Below are 25,621 nucleotides of genomic sequence, written 5' to 3' on the forward strand. Positions count from 1 at the left end.
TTTAAACTGGATTGGACTGCAGGGACCACTTGGCTTGGAGAGAGACTGTCACTGTGACTCAGGAGGGGACGTGTTGTGTCAGTGAGGTGTCATCATCATCTGTGCTGCTGCACACTGTTGTCAGTGTCACTGTGAGAGTCATTTTTATGTGTGTGCTGCCTATTCTAATTTCTTGCCCTCCGGAGGCCGGTCCCTGAGCTACTAACTTATTATATCCAAAATAAAATAAGAAATATGTTTTTTGCCTTATTATCTACCTTAAATCAAATTGCTAATTGCATATTGTATTTGTAGCCTAAATACTGTAATTTGCACTTAAACTGTAATTTTGTAACTCTTGGAAATACCAGTAAAAACTTTGGCTGTGCCAGTAAATTTTGGGTGTTGTGTCAGTAAATTTCAATCTCGTAGGTTGGCAACACTGATCACATTGCTTCCTCGTCACCTCTCAGTAACCCCTGAAGCACAATCTGAACACAGATCGGGCTTCAGAGTAAGGGGAGATTCGGACGCACGTTCAAATCTACCACATATGGTGAGTTTCCCTCCCTTTAGTAAGCTTTCTTTTTACTTTTTTTTGCTTGAGGACAGAAAATAGTTTTTTTAAACTATATATTCAAAAATAAAAAAAAATTTAGTTTTAGCTTGAGACATAATTTAAAGCAGAACTAAAGGTTGATTACTCACCTGTTCAACAGTCCTACTATGGCACTGGCATTTTCATCTGAGTGCTGGTCTTCAGGCCTCTACATAGGCTTGCGGGGAAGATGCCACTCTTGCGCATTCGCAGGAGGTCATCATCGCTCCTGGAATTCAGAGACCGGCCTGGCACTGTAAACTGAGCAGCATATGCGCAGCTCAGTTTACGGCGCCAGAGAAGACAGCAACCAGATAGGTATGGGTATTTTATTGCTGAAGAGACAATGCAGTGCAGAGATTTCAGTTCTACTTTAAGTAACTATAGGTAATTCACTCATGCCATTTCTGTAGATAATTAAATGATACACTCAGATATTATAATGACAGTTTCTTCCCTATACGCTCTTTAACCACTTCAGCCCCGGCCTATAGTCATATGACGGCGGCCACGATGTCCGCTGGGCACCCGGGATTGCCCGGGAACACAGCAGGACCGTGGATCTGTGTATGTAAACACACAGATCCACGTCCTGTCAGTGGAGAGGAGACCGATGGTGTGTTCCCAGTACAGAGGAACACCGATCGGTCTCCTCCCCTTGTGAGTCCCCTCCCCCCACAGTTAGAATTACTCCCATAGGGAACATATTAACCCCTGGTGCGCCCCCTGGTGTTAATCCCCTTCCCTGCCAGTCACATTTACACAGTAATCAGTGCAATTTTATAGCACAATCGCTGTGTAAATGTGAATGGTCCCAAAAATGTGTCAAAAGTGTCCGCTGTGTCCGCCATAATGTCGCAGTCACGAAAAAAAAACGCAGATCGCCGCCATTACTAGTAAAAATAAAATTTAAAAAAGGCCATAAATCTATCCCCTATTTTGTAGATGCTATAACTTTTACGCAAACCAATCAATAATCGCTAATTGTGATTTTTTTTAACCAAAAATATGTACAAGAATACGTATCGGCCTAAACTGAGGAAAAAATTTGTTTTTGTTTTTTTTAAATTGGATATTTATTATAGCAAAAAGTAAAAAATATTGTGTTTTTTTTCAAAATTGACGCCCTTTTTTTTTTGTTTATAGCGCAAAAAATAAAAACCGCAGAGGTGATCAAATACCACCAAAATAAATCTCTATTTGTGGGAAAAAAAGGACGTCAATTTTGTTTGGGTGCAACGTCGCATGACTGCGCAATTGTCAGTTAAAGCGACGCAGTGCCAAATCGCAAAAAGTGCTCTGGTAAGGAAGGGAATAAAATCCTCCGGGGCTGAAGTGGTTAAACTAAACAACAAATGGGTAAAAATAGTTTACAGGAGCAACTTATGATTTTCTTCTTCAAACTATCATCATAGGGGTGAATGCCTCTTTATTTCAGATCTTGTTTTCTTGCAGTGCTGCCAACTAAACTATGGCAAATGATGGTAGAATATCCACAGTGAAGTATGGGCAAGGTTTATGTTCACATCCATTTTTGTGTACTTGTGTTACATCACAATGTGTTGAACCCAGAAAGCTCAGTATAGAGCAAAAGTCATATAAATTTAGGGCAAGGAGCAAACTAAATATGGTCGTTTTTTCATAAATACAGAATATCTAACAGATGTTGAAAGAAAAGGATATATGTAGTGTTGAGCTTCAGTGTCCAATAAAACATTTTATATACAGTGGGGAAAATAATAGTTTGATCCCTTGCAGTTTTTGTAAGTTTGTCCACTTATAAAGAAATGAAGAGTCAATCGTTTTTATCATAGGTTTATTTTAAATTACTTTAAATTCAAGAAAAAAACACATGATACAAATGTTATAAATTGAGTTGCAGTTAAGTGAGTAAAATAACTTAACTTAGTACTTGGTAGTCTGTCAGTTGGCAACTCGAAGTTTCAGCTCCCTCCATAAATTTCCTATGAGATTAAGGTCTGGAGACTGGCTAGGCCACTCCATGACCTTAGCGTGCTTCTTCGTGAGCCACTCCTTTGTTGCCTTGGCAGGATGTTTTGGGTCATTGTCATGCTGGAAGACCCATCAACAACCCATTTTCAGTGTTCTGGCTGAGGGAAGAAGGTTCTTATCCAAGATTTTGCAATACATGGCCTGTCCATTGTCCCCTCATTGTGACAAAGTTAGTCTGTAGCGTTAGCAGAGAAATAGCCCCAAAGCATAATGTTTTCACCTCTATGCTTGACTGTAGGGATGGTGTTATTAAGGTCATACTCAGCATTTTTCTTCCTCCAAACACGGCACATCCCCCTCCTCAAGAAGGCACATTTACATTTTCAGAACATTTAAATAATTAAGAGAAGGATTGGGAGAAAGTACTGTGGTCAGATGAGACAAAAATTTAGCTCTTTGGCGTTAACTCGACTCGCCATGTTTGGAGGAAGAAAACCGCTGATACCGACACTTCCCCCTGGTCTGGAAGTTGATAGAAACTTCCAGAGCTGGAGAGTGAGAGTAAGGAGGGGCTACCATGAATATTTATGAGGATCTCAACCAATCCCCAGAAAAAAAAGGGTCTGGAAGGGGGCAGGCCACCTCATAAATCGACATGGGCCATGTCTCAGTCCTCACTAGTGTGGACAAACTCAACAACAAGTATTCCAGCTCTGGTCCCAAAACACAGCAACTCTTAATGGCTCACTCTCTCAATCCTAATGTAGACACACATGGCTCCAAAATTTGCACACCTCCAGCCCAGGACTCAGGAGCTCGATCCTCATGCAGTTCTTGGCTCTGGTTCAGCTCTCAAGAGTTTTTTCACTCTTTTAGTGGAAGCGCAGACACAGACAGCACAGGTCTACACCCTATCTCTATCTGTGCGCCACTACCTTTGGTAATTTGCTCAAGAAAAGTTCTGTATCTTTTCTCCTCTTGACACAGGGCAGTCTGGGTACTGATGTTCTGCAATCATTCAATTGTATTGTACCATGCGCCTAGATTTCCCAGAAACCATTGCATCTGCATGGCAAGTTCCTTGTCCCCCCTGATTGGCTCAAACACTGTTGTTGGCGGGGGTGGGAGGGGAGGTGGCAGTAGTAGGAGGGAGATTCACACAGCTGCTAGATCCTTGGAAAGCTCCGGGTGAGAGGCAGCAACTGCAGCACAGTGATATTGGGGAGAGGGAAGTGAACATGCAGCTGGCAACACACACTGCTATACTTGCAAACAAACCTGCCAGCTGCCGTGATTGTGGATTGCAGTTTGTAAAAATCAAAGATGCATTTTTTGTCCATTTGTAAGCATATAATAAAAAAAAATAAGCAGGGTATTTATTAAAACAATGTACAACATAAAAGTAGGTAAGCTCCTTGAGGGCAGGATGTAAAGCCCTGCTTAAATATATACTGTATAGCTGTAATAAATAGAAAATTCTTAAAAGTAAAAAATTATTTAGGTGGACAAATTAGTCATACAGTAATCATCATACTAATGTCAGACTTGTCTTGCATGCTCTTGCACCATCTGTCTTTTCGCAAATTACCATCTACGGAAAATAAGTACATTTAAAAAAAAGCACATAATCCATAGATATCAGGTTCACATTACAGTTTTTTTCTTAAAATCTCATCTTCTTTCAGTTGTCAGTTTGTAAAACATCTTGGTGCAACCTAAGTTCGTGTAATGTACCTCGGTGATGGTCATCTCCATCTAGCAGCAGATGTGCACACTACTAAGTTCAATGATATCCTAGAAGAGTGCATGCATAAGAAACCTCCAGAAACCTGTGATTGGGGGCCCAAGGTTTCGACTCCCTATAAGCCTCCACAGAGTTTATTCTGGCACTGTTTGTATGCTGCCATAGATTTCCAGGAAAGGAAAATTATGGTAAATATTTGATACAATTTTCAGTTTTTCTGATGCCAACATGGCATTATACTTTTGATAAATAAAGAGCTGAGTAGAGAGGGTCAATATGCGCAATCAAACTTTATTAAGATTGGATTTAAATTTTAAAAGATTGTATGGTCTTCCAGACGAAATCCATCACCGTGGAGATACAAACAAATTTAGATGACAAGAAAGTATAAGAAAAGGGAAATAAAAGTATGAAAAAGTACAGTACACATAAACTGAATGAGAGTGTAGACACTGTTCTGAATACTGAATCATCACAACACTGTGAAAAGTGCCTAAGGTTTAATGTTTCTATCAGCTCCAAAAGACCTCCAGAAGGGGTTCTCCACCTTGTCAGTGCATTTAGCCACCCAGGATACAGAACTGCACCTGGGAAAGGTAGGTAGGGGATTAGTCCATACTGACAAGAACAACTGTCTCAAGGTGTAGATCTTGAGGTAAAAAGAAGGAGAATGTCATAGGTCTCTCACTTTTTCTTTTTATTGATTTATACTGATCCTGTGAGTGCAGATAGGGGCAGAGCTCTATATGCATGCTGCCATATTGGCACCAGAAAAATAAACTATCAGGGTCTTTATCCTTTCCTATACCATGCAAAATTAAAACAAAAGTTCTGGGTAATTATCACTAGGAATGGGCGAAATGGACCCCTGTTTGGTTCGCACCAGGACTTTTGAACACCACGATAGTTCAGACAAGAATAGTGAATCCCATTAAAGTCAAACTTCAAAAATCAAAAGTGCCCATTTTGAAGGCTTATATGCAAGTAATTGGGTGTACAATGGTTATAGGGGCCGGGGTCCTGCCCTGGGGGACATGTATCAATTAAAAAAAAAGTTTGTGAAAAATGTAATTTTTAAATGAACAGTGATTTTTTTTTAAGTGAAAGCATAAAAATGAAAAATTCCTTCCAATATAGTGCCTGGGGATCCCCTTAGTCTACCTGTAAAGTGGCAGAACTGTACCATGTCTAGAATCTGCTGCAGCCATAATTGCATTTGTAAAGCCAAAAAAATGAATTTTTCTCTGCAAGCTACCTTTATTTTGCTCAGTGATAGCTGGGGAGCCAGTGTGTATGATGAGGCCACAATGTAGTGCACTGGGAACAAGATTAGAGATTTTTTGGATACATCCTGGTGTCTCTTTGACTTTGGATAGAAGTGACGGGTGCGTCAAAATTGGTCTTTGGTTGTCGGTGGTGCCTTCCCACCATAACCCTACAGAGGTACTCTTGATGAAAGCAAGAATTTGCCTTGCTGTAAAAAATTGCAATGATACGCACCTGTCAAACAGGTGCAGAAAAATGACTCTTTGGGTGTCAGGGGCGCCTTCCCACCGTAACCCTATAGAGAGGTGCTTTTGATGAAGGCAAAAGAAATTGCAATTATTTGCACCTGTCAAACAGGTGCTGAAAAATTGTTTTTTGGGTGTTAATTGTGCCCATGAAATCTATACCAAAAACATTTTTCCAAATGAAATGATTAAACACCCTCAAAGCTAGGCAGCCTCAAAGTCCTGCAGAGATTCCACATACCAAAAAGACTTAGTTAGTGACATCGGCATAAGGGGCTTCATAGCTGGTAATCCATGACTGATTAATTTTTATTAAAGTCAAACAGTCCACGGAGTCTGTGGACAGACGCGTTCTATGATCAGTAACAAAACCTCCTGCAGAACTGAATGCCCATTCTGAAAGCACACTGGATGCTGGGCAGCCCAACAACTCAGTAGCATACTGGGCAAGCTCTGGCCAGTGGTCTATTCTCGTGATCCACTAGGTCAGTGGATCATCAGCTGGAAAGCTCTCCATCTCTGTTTTGGCGCTGAGGTAATTATCCAACATGTGATGCACACATGGCCGATGGGATGTGGAAACTGACAGCCCTGGGTGGCGAGGACTAAAAAAAGTTCTGAAATGCCTCACTTAGGCGGATACCTTCTCCAACGTTCCTCTCTTGACCAACAGTAAACTCAAAACTACATTTTCCACGACACTGTAAACTACAGGAGCCAGGAAAAACGTGCAATAAAATCCTCTTTAATGTGTTCTCAAGAGATTTTATTTTCTGCAGTCTCCGTGGGGACAGGATGAGTTCTGAGACCTTATAACAGTGGTCAAGGAGGGTTGCCAACCAGTAATCATCCTTCTCCTTTATGCCACATATTCTTGGGTCCTTTCACAGGCTTTGAAGCATGAGGTTGCTCATGTGCCTCAAATTTGCAGAGGCTTGAGAAGGAGACTCCTTGGGGTTACTCAGGATGAAAGCATCTCGGACTTCCTCCTCCCAGCCACGTACTACTCCCAAGGGTCCTGGGGTTGGAAAGCCATTGCTTAGATTGACGCATGTCTTCCACTTCTTCGAAGCCTATGAAAGTGCCAGAATCCAACTCCGCATCCTCCTAACCTCTCTCTTACTGAGTGTTCTGTGATATAGGAATGATAGTGTCTGGATAAAGTGGTCCTTAAGAGGAAAGGAAGTCCTCCTCTTCGTCTTGCTGCTCTGCCTCCAGTGCCCCATCCATAATGCCACACAGAGTCTGCTCCAGCAGGAACACAATAGGGACTGATGCATGCACTGTCATGGCTCACCATCCTTGTGGTCTCCTCAAATGGTGACAATACAGTGCATGCATCCTTAATGATCAGCCATTGGTGTGGGGAAAAAAAGCACAGGCGGCTTAAACCTGTCGTTGTGCCATACTCACACAGGTACTCATTGATGGCCCTTTGCTGTATGTATAGCCGCTGCAGCATTGCCAAAGTCAAGTTCCACCTGGTGGGAATGTCACAAATCAGGCGGTTTATTGGCAGGTGTAATTGCCACTGAATTTAAGCCAACCAAGCACTGGCTGTTTATGAAATGGCTACAGACTCTTCTGGCCAGCTGTAGCACATCTTGCAACCCTGAGTACGTATTTAGGAAATGCTGTCAACTTTCCTTGTCTAAGGGCGGACAGGAGGTTTGAGCCATTATCGCACACCACCATTCCTGGTTTCAGCTGGTGTGGTGTGAACCACCTCTGGACCTGTCCCTGCAGAGCTGCAAGAATCTATGCTCCGGTGTGGTTTCTGTGCCCTAAACACACCAGCTGAAGCACTGCATGGCACCTTTTATCCTGACTCATGGAATAGCCCTTTGAACGCTTAGGGGGTACCTGATGTTCATAAAACAATTCTGCAGATGAGGGTATGGAGGTGGCGGAGGAGGAGGAGCAGAGGGTAGAGCTCACAGGTCTGGCATCATCACCACCAGCTGTATGGAGACGTGGGGGCACAACAAGCTGCAGCACTGAGCCCTGTCCTGCATCCTTTTGAGTTGCAAGCAGCGTTACCCAGTGTGCTGTGAAGTCTGCCCAACAATGCCAGAACATTCCCTTCCACGTGATGGTAAAGAGATGGAATGGCCTTACGTGAAAAGTAATGCAAATTATGCAAATTCACGGAAGGGGGCAGAATCCGCCAGGCCGAAAGGCAGAAGTTGGAGAACCAACAGCTTTGACAAGCTTGCATTTAGATGCTGGGTATATGGGTGTCAGGGACTGTATTTTTTTTTCCGCTGCAGCAGATGGGGCAGAGAAATTTGATGGCTACAGTCTACAGCTGGTGGTGGGCTGCTGGCAGATGTGCTGCTAGGACCTGAGACACCCTGTGCTATACCATCATCCCTGTCAGTGGAGGCTGCTGAGAGCTAATGGCTCGGTATAGCAGGGGCAGACTGAAGTGGGTAAGGAGGAGGGACAGGTTTGTGCCCCTTCTGTGTGGATTTTAGGTGCTCTTGCCAACAGGCTGAGTGGTTGGACGTTAAATGCTTTGTTAAGCATGTGGTACCCAAATGGTTGATGTGCCTGAGACACAGTTTGCAGATAGCAACAGTGCGATCTGCTGCAAATGTGCTGAAAAAGGACCAGACAGCTGAGCTTTGGGGAGTGAGCCGAGAGATAACAGCTGCAGAATGTGATGGAATAAGGTGGCTACTCTTTTTTGATGTCGGCCTCCTTGGGGTTATGCTGTCTCACATTCAGTTTCCTCCTCAGCTCTATCTGGCACCCAAGTCACATCAGTGACCTCATCATCATCATCTCCATCACCTCCATCTTCATCATTACCACTGCAGACAACTTGGCAATACGCTTTGGCTGGGGGAACACGAATGCCAATTTGTCTACCAGCGTTCTCCCCTCTCTCTAGGCTCATGTTCCTGTCATTCTCAACCTCAGAACCAACATCTGAATCCAGTAATGGCTGGGCATCATCAAGGAGCGGGCATCATCAAGGTGCAAATGGCTGACGCTGTGGTCAAATAACTCAGCTGAGTCCTCCATGGCTGATGTTGGGGTTATGGCAGGAATAGATGTGGACAAGGAGGCATGTTTATCCTCTCTGGCAAATGCAGGGGACTGCACACTTATCTCTCCTTGTGTGACAGAGGATGAGGAGGATGAACAAGGTTTAGCAAGCTAGCCCACCACCTCCTCTGCATGCTGTGGCTGGATAGCATGGGCAAACTCACTAAACGATAAATGATGCCCTGCCTGAGGACTGATCACCAGGTCCACCTTTGCCTGTAGACACATTTGTTGCTGGCCCCCTTACAATGCCAAGAGAATGTCTGCCTCTCTTTGTTGTCCTCCCAGATACTATTGGGAGGGAGGTGGCGGTGCTTATAAGCAAATTTAAATAAGAAGTGGAAATATGTAGGTAGATGCACTTTAATCAATGTAAAGTGATGTTTGGTGCACTTTCATTTGGGTACTTACACTACACAGACACACTCCACGGACACACAATAATATACTGCAATATAATGCGCCAAATGTACAGTGACATACAGAACTATATGGCATTAAACTTGCAGAATGCACACAGCTGTAAATGGCATTAAACAAAACTATATGGTGTTAAACTGGCAGTAATGCGCACAAAACTATATGGCGTTAAACTGGCAGTAATGCGCACAAAACTATATGGCGTTAAACCGGCAGTAATGCACACAGAAGTAAATGACGTTAAACTTGCAGTAACGCACAAAACTATATGGAGTTAAACTGGCAGTAACGCACACAGAACTATATTGCGTTAAACTGGCAGTAACGCACACAAAACGATATGGCGTTAAACAGGGCCGCCATCAGGGGGGTACAGGCATTACTCAAGGGGCCCGAGCTTCCCCAGGGGCCCGCTCCACCTACAGCAGCACATGAATTTAATCTATCACCTCCTGTGCCGCCGCTAGCCTGCACGGCGGCCAGCTGCTATAGAGAAAGAAGCCTCTTTTCACCCCCCCCCCCACACAGCTGGAAACAGTCTGGGGTCAGATGCGAGTTGCAGAGGTCCCCACAGCATGGGGGACAGGGGACCAATCATCAGCTGGCATCCAGGGTGGGGGTGGAGACACAGAGCCTGCAATCCATACCCTACAGCCTGCAAAGACATGCAGGCAGGAGGAACGAGGAGCCGGCTTGTAGATCTTCTTCAGTGGTAAGCCTGAGTCCCTGTCTCTCTTTGATACAGATTACAAGCAGGCAGCAGCTTACACACAGTGCTGGTCCTCAGCTCTGTCTCCAAATGCCTAAGTCAGTGAGGTGACCATCTGGCCATGGCACCATGCAGTGTGGAGTCCACAATAGTAAGATTCCCCAGTCCTCATTGGGGTTGAAGATTCTCTGAGGCCAGGTTTATGATCAGGATAATCAGAGATAAGTTTGCCTGTGATTACAAGCCCATGTCCATTCCATCACACCTTCCTATCACAAGGCCAGCCATGGAAACAAAATTTGGAGTTAAATGGAACCCATTTACTGGTGCAATCTTTATAAGATTTCTTTGTGTACATACATCACAATGGCTAATTCTGCAGTTGTTGTACACTATCATGGGTATAATACATTATAAAGATTGCACCAGTAAATGGGTTCCCCTTAAAGTAGAACTCTGGGGGAAAAAGTGTCCTCCATGCAGACACAGTGCACTCCAGAATTCGAGGGGACCCTACTGGGGCCCAAACTGACTGGCATGTTTCAAAGGTAGCACCTTTTCTTGTAAATGGACTACACCTTTAGCAAAGGTATTATTCATCTTTAGTCGGAGCTGCACAGTTTGTTTTTATTTACAGACATCCCTTATCTGCATAGGCAGTTTTATGGTAACAGTTAGGCTAATTTCACACTGTGGTGGGGGGGGGGGGGCGGCATTAGCGGTAAAGCGCCGCTAATTTTATTAGCGGTGCTTATTGGGGGTTGGGGAGGGGTGTATACAGTGCTCCCGCACTGCCAGAAAGATGCTGCTTGCAGGACTTTTTATAACCCCTTGCAAGTGCAACGCTCCAGTGTGAAAGCACTCGGGGTCTCACACTGGGGCTGCAGGGGAGGTGCTTTACAGGCACTATTTTTAGCCCAAAAACGCCTGAAAAATGCCCCAGTGTGAAAGGGGTCTTAGATTCTGGGTAATGTTGGTGGTCAGGCTGGGGGGGGCCCAGGCCTAAAGCTGTGTAAGGGGCCCCAAAATGTCTGATGGCTGCCCTGGCGTTAAACTGGCAGTAATGCACGCAGAAGTAAATGCCGTTAAACTAGCAGTAACATACACAGAAGTAAATGGCATTAAACTGGCAGTAATGCACACAGAAGTAAATGGCGTTAGACTGGCAGTAACGCAATCAAATTGAAGGTGTTCAACTGTCACTACACTGATGCTATCTGAACTGTCCCTACTCTAGCTATACACTAATGTAAAGATTACTGACATAGTCTCACTACACTACACTGAAATTATCTGAGCTGTCCCTGCTCTACACTGATGTACAGTCAGGTCCATAAATATTGGGACATCGACACAATTCTAATCTTTTTGGCTCTATACACCACCACAATGGATTTGAAATGAAACAACAAGATGTGCCTTAACTGCAGACTTTCAGCTTTAAATTGAGGGTATTTGCAAATCAGGCAAACGGTGTAGGAATTACAACAGTTTGTCTATGTGAGTGAAATGTGCCTCCCACTTTTTAAGGGACCAAAAGTAATGGGATAATTGGCTGCTCAGCTGTTCCATGGCCAGGTGTGTGTTATTCCCTCATTATCCCATTTACAAGGAGCAGACAGAAGGTCCAGAGTTAATTTGCATTTGGAATCTGTTGCTGTCAACTCTATGAAATCCAAAGAGCTGTCACTATCAGTGAAGCAAGCCAACATTAGGCTGAAAAAACAAAACAAACCCATCAGAGAGATAGCAAAAATATTAGGTGTGGCCAAATCAACTGGTTGGAACATCCTTAAAAAGAAAGAATGCAACGGTGGGCTCAGCAACACCAAAAGACCCAAAGACCCGAAGACCACGGAAAACTGTGGTGGATGACCGAAGAATTCTTTCCCTGGTGAAGAAAACACCCTTCACAACAGTTTTTACAGATCAAGAACACTCTCCAGGCGGTAGGTGTATGTGACGTCTTTTTATGACGAAACGCGTCGGGACTTCACTGCAGCCTGATTTTACATTGAAAAGCGCTTAATCTTCTGTATACATGTGAGTTTAATAACCTTTTATTACATTGTTTATACGAAAACGGAATTACACTATTGTGGTCCCTGCTTCTCTTTATATGTGCTCTATTATCCTTGTGGACCTATATGGCTGGAGATAAGTCACCTTTTTGAATGGAATAACCACATTTGAAATCCCTCTGGAAAGTGCAATATCGAAGGAGTCTACATATATGTACGAGCTTATGTGATCCTCCAAATATAAATTTGAGTGGATCCACTAAATCCGGTAAGCGTCCATTTCGCTTGGTGGAGGGATCTCACGTAGTGACTGCACGGTCTTTCTATGGAGGAGGTGTAGGATCCTTTTCACACATTTGTGAATTATACACGGACATTTAAGAGACTTTTGCTATTCTCACGTTTTTATTTTTTACTAATTTTTTTGATTTTTTCAGCTGTATAGTTGTATATAGCAAATAGTATTTTGCATGGTGTGTGCACTATTTCACATTGAGAACATTTGTTGAACATATATATTTGTAATATTGGCAGTAAATATGCCACATCTTTAAAGCGCTACACTTTTATATAATACTCTCCAGGCGGTAGGTGTATGTGTGTCAAAGTCAACAATCAAGAGAACACTTCACCAGAGTGAATACAGAGGTTTCACCACAAGATGTAAACCATTGGTGGGCCTCAAAAACAGGAAGGCCAGATTAGAGTTTGCCAAACAACATCTAAAAAAGCCTTCACAATTCTGGAACAACATCCTATGGACCAAGATCAACTTGTACCAGAGTGATGGGAAGAGAAGAGTATGGAGAAGGAAAATAACTGCTCATGATCCAAAGCATACCACCTCATCAGTGAAGCATGGTGGTGGTAGTGTCATGGCGTGGGCATGTATGACTGCCAATGGAACTGGTTCTCTTGTATTTATTGATAATATGACTGCTGACAAAAGCAACAGAATAAATTCTGAAGTGTTTCGGGCAATATTATCTGCTCATATTCAGCAAAATGCTTCAGAACTCATTGGACGGCGCTTCACAGTGCAGATGGACAATGACCCGAAGCATACTGCGAAAGCAACCAAAGAGTTTTTTAAGAGAAAGAAGTGGAATGTTATGCAATGGCCAAGTCAATCACCTGACCTGAATCCGATTGAGCATGGATTTCACTTGCAAAATGCCCCAAGAACAGGCAGGAACTAAAGACAGTCTATGTCTATGCGTTCCAGACTTCAGGCTGTAATTGTCTGCAAAGGATTTGCAACCAAGTATTAAAAAGTGGGAGGCACATATACAAACTGTTGTAATTCCTACACCGGTCACCTGATTTCAATGTAAATGCCCTCAAATTATAGCTGAAAGTCTGCAGTTAAAGTACATCTTGTTCGTTTCATTTCAAATCTATTGTGGTGGTGTATAGAGCCAGAAAGATTAGAATTGCATGTCCCATTATTTATGGACCTGACTTTATATATGAATGACACGGTTTCACTATACTACAGTGAAGAAAATTGCATCATCTATGGCCTGTCTTATTCATAAATCTTTCTGCTTAGCACATCTAAAAAAAACAAAATTATCCAATTACTGTTACATACCTATATCACAATGTTTCATGTAATTTTATCCAGTTTTTGTTTTGTTTTTTAATGTGTCGTTTGTGACTTACACATCAATATTGACATAATGATTCAACCTTATCTGCTTGTAGAATCCAACTGTAATGTACGTGGTCAGAATTAGGTCTAGGTTTCTTGGAAGTTCTCAGTGGTTAACAATAAGCATCCTCTTGTGATTTCATGCAGACTATACATGTATTGAAATTCGGCCGGTTCAACAGGAATTTTGATTCATGTATGGTCAATCCGGTTCACGAAAAGTCAATCTATCGGTTGATTTTTCATAAATGGGCTTGTTGGAAGCTTTCCACCTGATGATTGCATGCAGCCAATTAGCTGCAGAGCTGATCAGTTTTTTTTTTCTGGAGAGTTCTTTTGTGAATACAATGACACAGTGGGGAGGATTTCCTCATCCACCATGAGGCTGGGTCCATAGTAGTGTGAATTGGATGTAGGTTTCTCCACATCCAATTTGCATGTCAGGATATTGTGACCAGCTCTCTATGGAGTCGGTTCACATTTCTCCGGGCGGCTGCAGAGCGGATTGCACAGAGGTCCTGTGTGTATTTGGCTCAGTTTCGGGGCCAAATTCAGGCAAAAATTCATCCCTGATTTGTCCCTGAAACAGAGAACATGGACGCACCAGACCCCTGCTGCCAGCCGCATGCGGCTTAGATGTGAACCCAGCCTAAATGTATGGGTGAGGAGATGAGCTCACTTTTTCTTTTAAGCCCAGTACACACAGGTAGAATGTCGGGAGACATATCCCAGCACAAAAAATTTGGCTGACATTCTGCCCACGTGTATGTTGGTGTGTCCGAGAGAAGCTGGCTTCTGCTGCATGCTGAAAAACCATCAGCCCACTGACTCCCTATCAAAGCTCTCAACCAATGGTGGAGAGCGCTGATCGGATTGTTCTGGTGGGGGGCGCCCCCCAGTCAGAACACAACAATTCAGTGGGGGAGATCGCTGGACTAACCTTGCATGGTTAGTACAGCGGCTCCCAATCGGGGCTCTCAGGTTTTTTTAGTGCAACCCAGCCAAAAAACTGTGTACCAGACTTTAGCCAACTGGCTGAATTTAAAAAAAACTGAGCCATGTATGGCTAGGTTCAAATTTGTGTGTTATGGGAATGCATGCAAAACCTTAAAGTCGCATGCATTTTGGTGAAGCGTGATTTTTTTTAAAAAGGGCCATGCGCTTTGTGCAATTTTCATGCATAAGGCTGACCATTAAATTAATGGACTGCTGCCCTAATTGCAACATGTTGAATCGCACAAAAACACACAAGCACCGTCGCACGTGCATAAGTGGGAACGGAGCCTAAGATTAGTGCAAGCAAAAACCCTGCATGTCTTACTTATACAAATACAACTAGGTGTTAAGAATGAATTGAATTTCTACTTGAAACGCATAAATATATTGTAAAACATGCACTTTACTGCAGTAAAATTAACCGTGCAAACTGAGATTAGTGTGTTTTTGCAACGGGATGTCTGATCTGAATACCTATGAGGATTTCCAAATCTAATAGTTACTGGATGTCCTGACAGATGCCAACTGAACCACCTATATGACTTGAAAGTCGATAACCGTCATACAAGACCTCCATATACAGGATGTGTCACTATGCATCTTCCATCAACAGAACACAGGAGCGGTGACAAATTTGACAGCGGTCCATAACAATGATCTGCTTGTTTTATGCCAGAAAACATCATCAGTCTAAGCAATGACATGGTTAATCTCCCTGTGAAGTAACAGCACCTGTTTTATTTGCTCTTTTAATCTAACACAGAGTGTTAGATCTCAACCCTATGAGAACAGCTGCTTCTTCCCATGCAACTGTCACTTTTCATGTGGATGCATATGCTTTCCTTTGTGAACATTTGGCCTCAGTGAATGTGTTGGTAAGTGATTGTATTCTGTAATTTATTAGAATGAGTTCTAAAATGAATAGATGTCACAGATTTTTTATTTTTTAAGAAGTATGAAATTTTGGTTTAGGCCACATACATTCAAGCATATTTTAAAAAAAACTAAGTGCAATAATCATAATTCAAATGCCATTAAATCTCGTCTCAGTCATCTATAATATCATTTGTAATTTATTACTGCTTTAATGTTGGTGATTTTTTTATTCATAGTTCATCATCACTGAAAGACTCATTGCTTTTTTTTTTGCTTGCTGCTAGTCTGCTTTAGGCCTCTTGCACACTGCAGTGTGAAAAAGCTCAGTACAGCCATTTCAAAAAAAAAAATTTTTACTGAGCTAAAATACAGCCCATTTATTGTAATGTACCTATGCACAGGAGCGTAAACCAGAGCTGTGCATTCTTCAGTAAAAATAAAATTCAGTAATTTACCCTCCTGAGCATAAATGACCATTTACATATTGTGCAGAACAAAAATGCGAGAATAAGTTTTGCGTGTGAATTTGTGCTAAAACTGCGTGAAGGCATATGTGCGAAAATACATATAAAAAGTCTGAAAAAGTAAATACTCAAACAGGACTATCATGTATGAGGCCTTTAAAGTTAAAGGTTTTTTTTTTAAGTAGGATAAAAGTATCTCATTCCATTTCCTAATGTGTCCAAAGCTGATTAACTAAACACTGAGGAATTTGTAGTGTGCGTGTGTTACATCTTTGATCTCAGTAAATGCTCACCTGCTAGATTTCCTAAAGCCCTGTTCACAGGAGCCTCAGCTTGTCAAAAAGCAGGAATGAAATTATTTTATCCTGTTTAAAGGGTGGGGAAAAAAAAAAAAAAGTTTGACTTTGTAATGCCTCTTGCACATGATACTCCTGCTTTGAGCATTTATTTTTTCAGCCTTTTTTTTGTATGTATGTGCATGTATTTTTGTGAATACGCACTCATGCAATTTTTGCACAAATTCACACACACGCGTGAAAATGTTATTCTCGCATTTTGTTCTGCATTATATGTAAATGGACATTTGCGCACGTGAGGCATAAATTTACTGTCCAAAAAATGCTGATTTTTTTCTATTTTATTTTTACTGAAGAATGCATGGCTCCTGTGTGCATAGGTACATTACAATTAATGGGCTGTAGTAGACCCCTTTTACATTGAGGCGTTTTTCAAGCCACCCCAATGTGAAAGCCTGAGTGCTTTCACACTGCGGTGCTGGGCTGGTAGGATGTAAAAAAAAAAAAAAAAAAAGTCCTGCAAGCAGCATTGTTGGGGTGGTGTATACACCGCCCCTGCACATTGAAATTAATTGGCATCACTGCCGAAGCACCTGCAAAGCATTTTGGCAGTGGTTAACCCTTAAAATACGTTAAATGTGACTGAATAGCGTTGCTTTACCTCTAACGCTGCCCGCGGCTCATTATGAAAGGGCTCGTACAGCAAACTTTTCAAAGCACAGCTGGGGACACCTGAGATGTAAGGAGGCACTCCGCTCCACTCTGAGGAATGTAAGTTTACTGTTCCCAGCAGGCCCCATCAGTTCGGCCATGTCCAAACACAGGCAGCCACATACAGCAGGAGGAGAGAGCAGAGTGGGTGGGGCAGAACGCGTGAGCGAGCCTGCGAAGGGACATCATTTTCGGCACATGAGGAGGCTCTGGAGTCTGGACAGGTGCTAGAAAGGGAGTGGGAGACAGACTGTCATCTGTTTTGCACAGTGCTTGGAAAAGCACCTTGTGTCCGTGAAGATGGGGACAAGGGCTTCTTCCCCCACAAGCCCTGGGGCATTAGTTGTGGGGGTGCAAAACTTGAAAAAAACTTTTTTGACTTTACTTACACTATAATGTACTTAATGTATCCTGTAGAATTTATTGGCAAATTTTTGTTTTGTTGTTCAAAATTAATATAAGCTGTTTGTTGTACTGTCTGTGTACTGTGCCACATGAGTGTGGTAATCTGTTGTTCAATGGCATTAGTTACTGTAATTTTTTTTTTTGTGGGGGGCGCCCATACAACATTTTGCTATGGGGCCCTGTGATTTCTAGTTACGCCCCTGCTGTACGAGCAAGCAGATGCAATCTGACAGGAAGAAGGAATTAACTACCACGGTGCTGTGGAACAGTTCATTGAAAACTACAAGCCGACAGCTGCATAGGCTGCTGAAATCTGTCATTTTCCATTCACAGAACACTGTGAATGAGTAATGTGGCAAGGTGGGTGGAGCCCCACTCGGTCACGTTTTTGTAAATCTGAAAGCTAGCTGGGATGGGAGAAGAGGATCCCCGCTAGCTGTCAGATCAGGGGGGTGCGAGGGTCAGTTTGTTCGTAACATCTGACCCTAAAAGGCTGTTGGTACTTGTAGCTTGTCATTCACAGAACTCCCTGCACAGCCATGTGCCCTCCTCCTTCTTTTTTTTTCTATAATGACAGCAAGTGGGGGGAAGAAGATACACCACCCCCCCCCCCCCAGGAACAGGAAGCAGAGTGGGCAGCAGCTGCAGGAGTGGGATATGATCATAAATGGCGATGGTGAGCACTCCTAATTAAAGAGGAACTTCACCCATGCCCATGAAAATAACTCCCAATATGCCATTTATCTTTGGTTGAGAACACACAGACGGCTTAGGAGCGTGCATGCATAAGTGCCCCCATAGCAAGTGGCTTGCTATGGGGGAACTTGGCGGGTGGCCAGGCCAGGACTACCAGAGGGGGGGACACAAAAAGAGGAGGATCAGGGCTGCTCTGTGCAAAACCATGGTTTTTGGAAAAAAAAATGGATGTTATTTTAAAACAATTTGTGCCTTTTACATTCACACATTACATTCAATAACTGTGACCTCATTACAGCAATATAAACTTTTGTGTTAATATATGGGAAAATATTTCAGTGTAAGCCCTTGTACACGCGGTCAGAAATTCAGACGGAAACGGTCCGATCGGATTATATCGTCGGAAAATACGATCGTGTGTGGGCTCTATCTGACTTTTTCCGTCCGAAATTCCGGCGGAAAAAATCTGAGAGCAGGATCTCAAATTTTCCAACAACAAAATCCGATCGGACTTTTTCCAATCGTTTGTAGAGAATTCCGACCGGACAAAGTGCCACGCATGCTCAGATCAAAGTACAAGAGCAAAGCTATTGGCTACTGGGCTGAATGTAGTCCCATTGGAACGAACGAACTTCATCACTTCCGAACGATCGGATTTTGTGGTTGGGGGGGGGGGGGGGCTGCTAAGGCTTTGCAGTGCGTTTTCAGACATGCTTTCCTATGGGTCATGTTTACATTTGTGTGTTTTGAACTGGTGCTTTTTTTTTTTTGGAAAGGGTCAGGGACTTTTTTTTTCCTGCAGCAGGTTTTTGATTTTGATAGACTTCAAAGGAAACACAAAAAAACCCTCTGCTTGTGTTGATACATGTATAGTGCATTTTTGCATGACACCAGACGCCATCCCAAAACCCATCAAAAACGCATGTTAGAAGGTGCAAAACACATTAGAAACCCATCAACTACTACCTGCATAGGTGTGAACCCAGCTGTAAGATAAAGCCAGGACAAAAAAAACTTGAGTTCACCATAACAATTGGCAAAATTGCATCTTCCCTATTATGGGGAAATAAGGAATCTGGGTTGCTATAGGTTATAACTCCTATTTTGTAACACCATTTAAATCTCATCAATGTTTTCCTCTCTTTCTGTCTTACTAAACATAATGGAAATGATCTATAGCAGTATAAATATATCTCAGATTGAAATAAACCTTTTTCTGTTATTGAGTACTTTAATACATTTTATTTGTATGTGAATGCATGCCCACTCTACTAGATATGGTAAAACCAATGAAACTTTCATTTGTTTACAAAGCTCTGAGGTTCATAATGTATTAGTGTGATACTTATTTAGTAAAGGGCATTCCTTTTACTATATGTTAAAATGTCAAAGTTTTGCCTTGTACCTTTGCAGATAAAAGAGGGCGTGTCTTTCTGTCCGCTAGCAATTGGTCACACTTCCTCAATCATTAACCTTAAAGGCAGGTGAGATATTTGGGATGATGCCACTAGCCTGTTTCTCCACTTAGTAAATGTCAGTATAGACTGCTAAACTAACCCTAAGCTTCTTCATTTGGTACCAGCTTTAATAGCTGACTCTTTCTAGTGAAATATGCCAAGATACACTGTACATGTACGGGGAGAATGGTTGGCAGTGCCTTGTAAGGACCCTAAACAAACCATGAGATGTCTGGGCAAGGAAGCTCTGAGGAGGTATATAAAGAATAAACCAGATAATGGAGGCTTTGATTCACTGGATAATGTCAAATTTTACCTCCGAAGATGTAAAGGACTGGGTTTACTAGACCTTGATGACACATTGGAAGATTGCCTGGAGGATAATGATTTTGTTGAAGTCGGTAAGTGTTTTTTTTTTATTTTTTTATTTTTTTGTTTTTTTTTGTTAGATACGAGTGAGAGTTATGGTAAGTTATATACACGTGTATATTCTGAAGATGGATTTGGTTTCATAATTTTAAAAAGAGGCTTCTCAACTTTGATTCTCCGTGTCGCATCTGTAGCTTTTTCGAATCCATATCATATTGTAATTTCTAACATTTTGCCAATACAAAATTGTGCTGTAGTTGACTTCAGTACATTAAATATGTATACTCTAATATAGTTCATACATTTTTACAATTTATTTAATTTTTTTGTTCTTTATTGTGATTTTTAATATTACCTAAATACTGCATGCAAACCAAGATGTAAATCCAAATAGTTTATCTGATCAGTCCTTTGTGACTTTGGAAATGTTATCTTGCAATCTGAAAACACTGTCAGAATTGCATGATTTGTTACCATGACTTGGATATTAATTTATATATTATTCTGCTTGCATGAATTGTTGATTGATAATTTTTGTTTATTTAAGTTATGGAAGGAGATGTGATGTCCCCAGACTTTATACCGTCTCAGCCAGAAGGTGTTCATTTGTATCCTTTTAGTGAATGAGATATATACGTTTTGTGTGTATGTATGCATGCATGTGCGTTTTATCTGTATTTTCCAAAACCTGGTTTTAATAAAAAATAAATTAAAAAAACCTAGTACAAGTGTAGGAATTTCAGACATTTATGCTGCAGGCCAACAGGCTTGGGCAACTGCGTAACCTGTAATTTTGCAACAATTAGAACGCCAAAGGTTGTCATGCCCCAAAGCTAAAAAGTGTGGCATACATCTGCTTGGATTCCCCAACATCTATTGAGTGGAACATTATTTATAAATCTGGCTAACAAATGTTTCAGTGGATGAATACATATGAAGATATAGACCAAATCTTCAGGAAATACACAATAAAGGGCAATGAAGTTATTTTTAGGAAGTCTTTTGGATTCCTCAGCTGTTGAACTGCAGGCACTTTTTTTGCAAATAGTGGGAAAAGGTTAGAACGCCTATTTTATGTAATTTTTCTTCTCACTTCATATTCTATCTGGCACCCATCTAAGAGACATAAATGAAAGAAAAGACCCCCTAGTGAGGTGGTAGACAAAACTCAACAAAGGGTCTAGCCTTCCCCTGCTCTGTATAATGTAAACAGATTGACATGGGTTTTAAATCATTTAAAAAACTAGTTTAGAAAGATTAACATCTGTTGGTGAAACTATATTTTACATCAAATAAGAAAAGGCAAATGAGTAAAATCATTTTTGTAGGATGAATGTGATATTGATGATAGAAAATATGCTATGCGGTTAAATAATTTGTTTAATGTATGGGCAAATCTTGGGTGAATCAGGCATTGTGTTGGTGTGTGTGTGTGTGTGTGTGTGTTTGTTTTTTTTTTTTTTTTGTTTTTGTTTTTTTTAAACCCCAAAAACCATGTTTTTCAGTTGAAATAATTTTTTTCCACGATAAATTGAATGTTTTTATATTGCTTCTTCTATATATTTTTTTTTCCCTCAGTAAGCACTTGCATTTCTTTAACAAATACTCAGATATAGCAAATATAAAGAACCAGAAAAGGTGAGTGTTTTGTTTTTCCTGATTTGTAACTGAAATCGTATAAAACTATATAAATGCTTTTATTTGCTAAAAAAGTGCTATAATGCATAAACACTAATATAATATTCAGTCTGGGTAGAGAACCTGTATATGTCTTTGTAAAATGTACATGCAGTCCAAAAATATAAGGGAAAATATTACACATTAAAGATGAAGTAAACCCTGATGGGTTTTACTTCCTCTTTTGTTCGCTGCAAAGCCTGCAAATGAAAAGCATAATAGGCTAGTATGCATCGCATACTAGCCCATTATGTGCCACCTACTTGCAAAAGAATCCTCTGTGTAGGCAGCGTCCATCTTCTGGCCCCTCTTCCTTCTGGGCTGTGTACTCCGGCTCTGTGATGTCACTCCTGCGCATAAGCATGGGAGTCACAATTAACGGCACATGCTAGGGAAAAAACGGCACTTAGTTTAGTTTCTTCCCCGTGCATGCGCCGTGGGAATTTTTGGCAGACTACAAGTGAAATATCTCCTAAATGGCGCATGTGTAGGAAATATTTCCACTACCTATAGTTAAGCCTTATTCTAGGCTTACCTATAGGTAGAAGTCCAAAATGTGGGTTTACAACCACTTTAATATGGGAGGTAAAGTAGTTAGGGAACAAGGTATTTAAAATATTTCAGCAACTCACATCTTTCCAGTTAGACCTCATGCACACTGGACATTTAGCCCCAATGCAGGATAATCTGGCATTTAGTTGTGGGTGGACAATAGTACAGCTTAGTGCACTGTCCAGACACAGAAGCAATCAGCATCTTAGACTTTTACGAGGCTACCGGCAGCGGAACTTGATGGTGCACTGAGCTGTACTAACTTTTAGGGCAGAATGCATCAAGGGACCATTGCCAGAACAAGGGATGGGCTGGAGGAGTGGCTGCCCTGGGCACTGTGGTTTCATGTGAGGTGGGGGCCACAAGGAGATTAGGGGGGAGAAGATTTGTGTTGGAAGGGGGAATTTGGGGGCAGCAGGGGGAGGTGTTCTCTGCTACAGCATCAGCAGAGTCCAGCAGAAGCCCCTGACGCTTGGAACTTCTCCATCAGGACAAGATCCTGGCCGCTGTGTCAGGCCTCAGACTTCCCAGGGATTGACAGCAGCACATCTGCAGCCTGTGAAATCCAGGACAGCCTAAAGTAATCAATAGATTCTCCAATTATTACAGAGGAGCCAAAGACTTAGGCTGGGTTCACACATGTGCGGTGCGAATTCCAGCTCTGTTTTCTCTTCGAAGAGAAAAAAACAGCTGTTCAGCGTTTTCCTCTCCGTTGTAGCTGCGGATTGGCTGACCAGGGAGGGGGGGTGGGAGGTGTAGTGAGCAGGGAGAGAATTTGTGTTCAGAATAGAAAACCTCTACGAATCAGATGCATTTCCATAGAAGATAATGTGCAGTCAATTGGCACCATAATGCCTAGAAAACGCACACTTTTTTTTGGGCAATGCCCAGTGCAAATGCCCTGCAGATATGTGAACCAGCCTCATTCAAATTAATGTATTTTAAAATGTCATGCGAATTGGATGTGGTGGAACCCAGCTTTAATTTACCTAACATCCTATACTAGGCGAGTGCTACACAGGTAAGCTTTTTTTTTTTTTTTTTTTTTTTTTTTTAAAGCTGGATTATCCAGTCTAGTAACTCCAGTGGTCATCATGTAGGGCAAGGGCAGAACTTTGTAGAGCAGTAAAGCCTACATTTTGTTATACAAAGGTGCAGTGCTATAATACACTGTATAATGTGAATAAAGAACAATAAAATATTAAGTGTCCATGTGAAACAAAATTCACAAAGTGCAGTCAAAAAAAGGGTCCATCCCTTCCCAGTGTCCATATTACAAAAAAATCCCAAAAAAATTCTTTAACAATGCGCATCCACCAAATACAAGGAACACTTCAAACACCACATGATCACTTTAAAGTGGTTGTAAACCCTTACAACACACTTTGACCTACAGGTAAGCCTAGATTAAGGCTTACCTGTAGGTCCAAGAAATATCTCATAAACCTACATGGTTTAGGAGATATTTGCCAAAAGACAGGACAGTGGCGCGCAGGTGCACTGAGGGCGCCGCGGTCAACGGCGATATGCCGCGAGTGGCAGCTCCCGTGCGCATGCGCGGGAGTGACGTCACTGTGGCTTTGCCGAATGACAGCGGCGGAGCAGCGAGACCCGCCGAGAAGATGCAGAACTACAGGGGACAGCGGTGACTTCGCTGGCTCCTGTGTCAGGTAAGTGACACATAATGGACTACTATGCGATGCATAGTAGTCCATTATGCTTTACCTTTGCAGGGAATGAAAGAGGAAGTAAACCCATCAGGGTTTACTTCCTCTTTAAAGTGGGAGTTCCGCCGTGTGTGTGTTTTTTTTTTTTTTTTTTTTTTTTTTTTTTTTTTTTTTTTAAAGCCAGCAGCTACAAATACTGCAGCTGCTGACTTTTAAAATAAGGACACTTACCCGCCCAGCGCGCCCGCGATGTCGGCACCCGAAGCCGATCTCTCTATCGTCTCTCGGGTGCTGCCGCCGTCATCTTGGCTATGGGAATCAGGAAGTGGAGCCTTGCGGATTCATTTCCCGGTTCCCTACTGCGCATGCGCGAGTCGCGCTGCGCAATAAGGATGGTCCCCGCTGTCTCTGGGATCCATGTGTTTCCCAGCAGACATCGGGGGACCTGCGGAAAGGGGCGTAGATTCTGCAGATATCTATGCCGGAAGTGGGTGCAGATACCTGTACTGTACAGGTACCTGCACCCCCCTGAAAGGTGCCAATTGTGGCGTCGGAGGGAGGGAGGGTTCCAATGAGCGGAAGCTCCACTTTAAGTGCACATGAAGTACCTTACCAGAAGGTATATGCCCATGGGGTTTATTTACTAAAGGCAAAAATACTGTGGACTTTCTGCAGAGATTAGTAAATGAGGTAAAACTTCACTTTGGAAAGAATACTCCCATGTAAGGAAAATAAACTTCATTTTTGTTTGTACATGATTGGATGATGGAAACCAGCAGAGATTCCCCATATTTCAGAGCTTCACCTTAGATGCAGTGCACAGTATATTTGCCTTTAGTAAATCAACCTCCCTGTATAAGGATATGGTCATAAAGCGTTCAAAACATATAGGTGTCTGGATCCTGGAATCTTCTAGCGACCAGCCCAACTCCAGTACCCCAAGCCAGGCAGACCAATGACATATGGAGTAAAAAACTCTGTGTAGTAAAATCGGTACTAAGTTTTATTTAGGTCACATAAATGTACACTCACATGGTTAAAGAAGTGGAGACGTCTAAATACACTGTTATTACCATCTAGTCAGCCGCAGTCTCAATCCGCAATTGGGCTTCCTGTATCCATGTGCTTGGTGACATCACATCTAAAAAAAACGTGTTGCATCATATATTAGTCTACATTTTAGCTTCATCCCTGCAGTAAAATGTTAAAGGAAAATGTACCCTACACACTTTTATTTATTTAACCCACTACTACTAGTCAGCATTTGAGGGAGATTTGCATAACCATCTATAAGTGCCTGTAATAAAATCCAGCTGATTTGTTTTTGGATTAGGTTTCATGCCTATGGGCAGCATATGACCTTTGCAGACATCCCACAGCCAAATAATTTATAATCGAAAGAACTGATTGTCTGAAATAGATGTTCATGGCTAACTGTTATGATCCCTACAAGAAATGGCTGTCATTGTGAATCATTTGCATTAAAATGCGCATTTAGCTTAACATAGAGGAGGAAGGTAGCACAAGCATCAGATATATTTTATAAAATCTGGAGCAGCTGTGCATGGTAAATAGCTTCCATTTTGAGTTTGTTCAGTTAGGGCCAATTCACACTATATATGCAATGACGTACGTTTTACAGACGTTTCCTATGTGTCCCATTCACATTGCAATGCAGACTAGAGTTGTGCTAAAATGCAGACCTGCTGCATTTTAACGCAGAACACTGGCCTGAATAATACAATGTCAGGTAGCACAAAAAACAGGGGGAAGCGAAAAAAGGTGCGGTGCGCTGAATCGTGTACTGCACTG

The 25,621-nt window shown here is 42.0% G+C and overlaps 1 protein-coding gene across 1 annotated transcript in view; it reads left to right on the forward strand.

Moving 5' to 3' along the window:
* The first annotated feature begins 19,586 nt into the window (after positions 1-19,586).
* The window catches only part of HAL (histidine ammonia-lyase), a 39,437-nt gene continuing 33,402 nt past the window's right edge, over positions 19,587-25,621 (forward strand). The window contains exons 1-3 of the mRNA XM_077470202.1: positions 19,587-19,945; positions 20,461-20,521; positions 21,524-21,551. Of these exons, the coding sequence (XP_077326328.1) occupies positions 19,699-19,945; positions 20,461-20,521; positions 21,524-21,551 (336 nt within the window). The 5' untranslated portion in view covers positions 19,587-19,698. The remainder of the gene's footprint in view (positions 19,946-20,460; positions 20,522-21,523; positions 21,552-25,621) is intronic.

Source organism: Lithobates pipiens, unplaced genomic scaffold (assembly GCF_037356315.1).
Source record: "Lithobates pipiens isolate NorthernLeopardFrog02 unplaced genomic scaffold, aLitPip1_a1.2 Scaffold_8, whole genome shotgun sequence".
Taxonomy (NCBI): domain Eukaryota; kingdom Metazoa; phylum Chordata; class Amphibia; order Anura; family Ranidae; genus Lithobates; species Lithobates pipiens.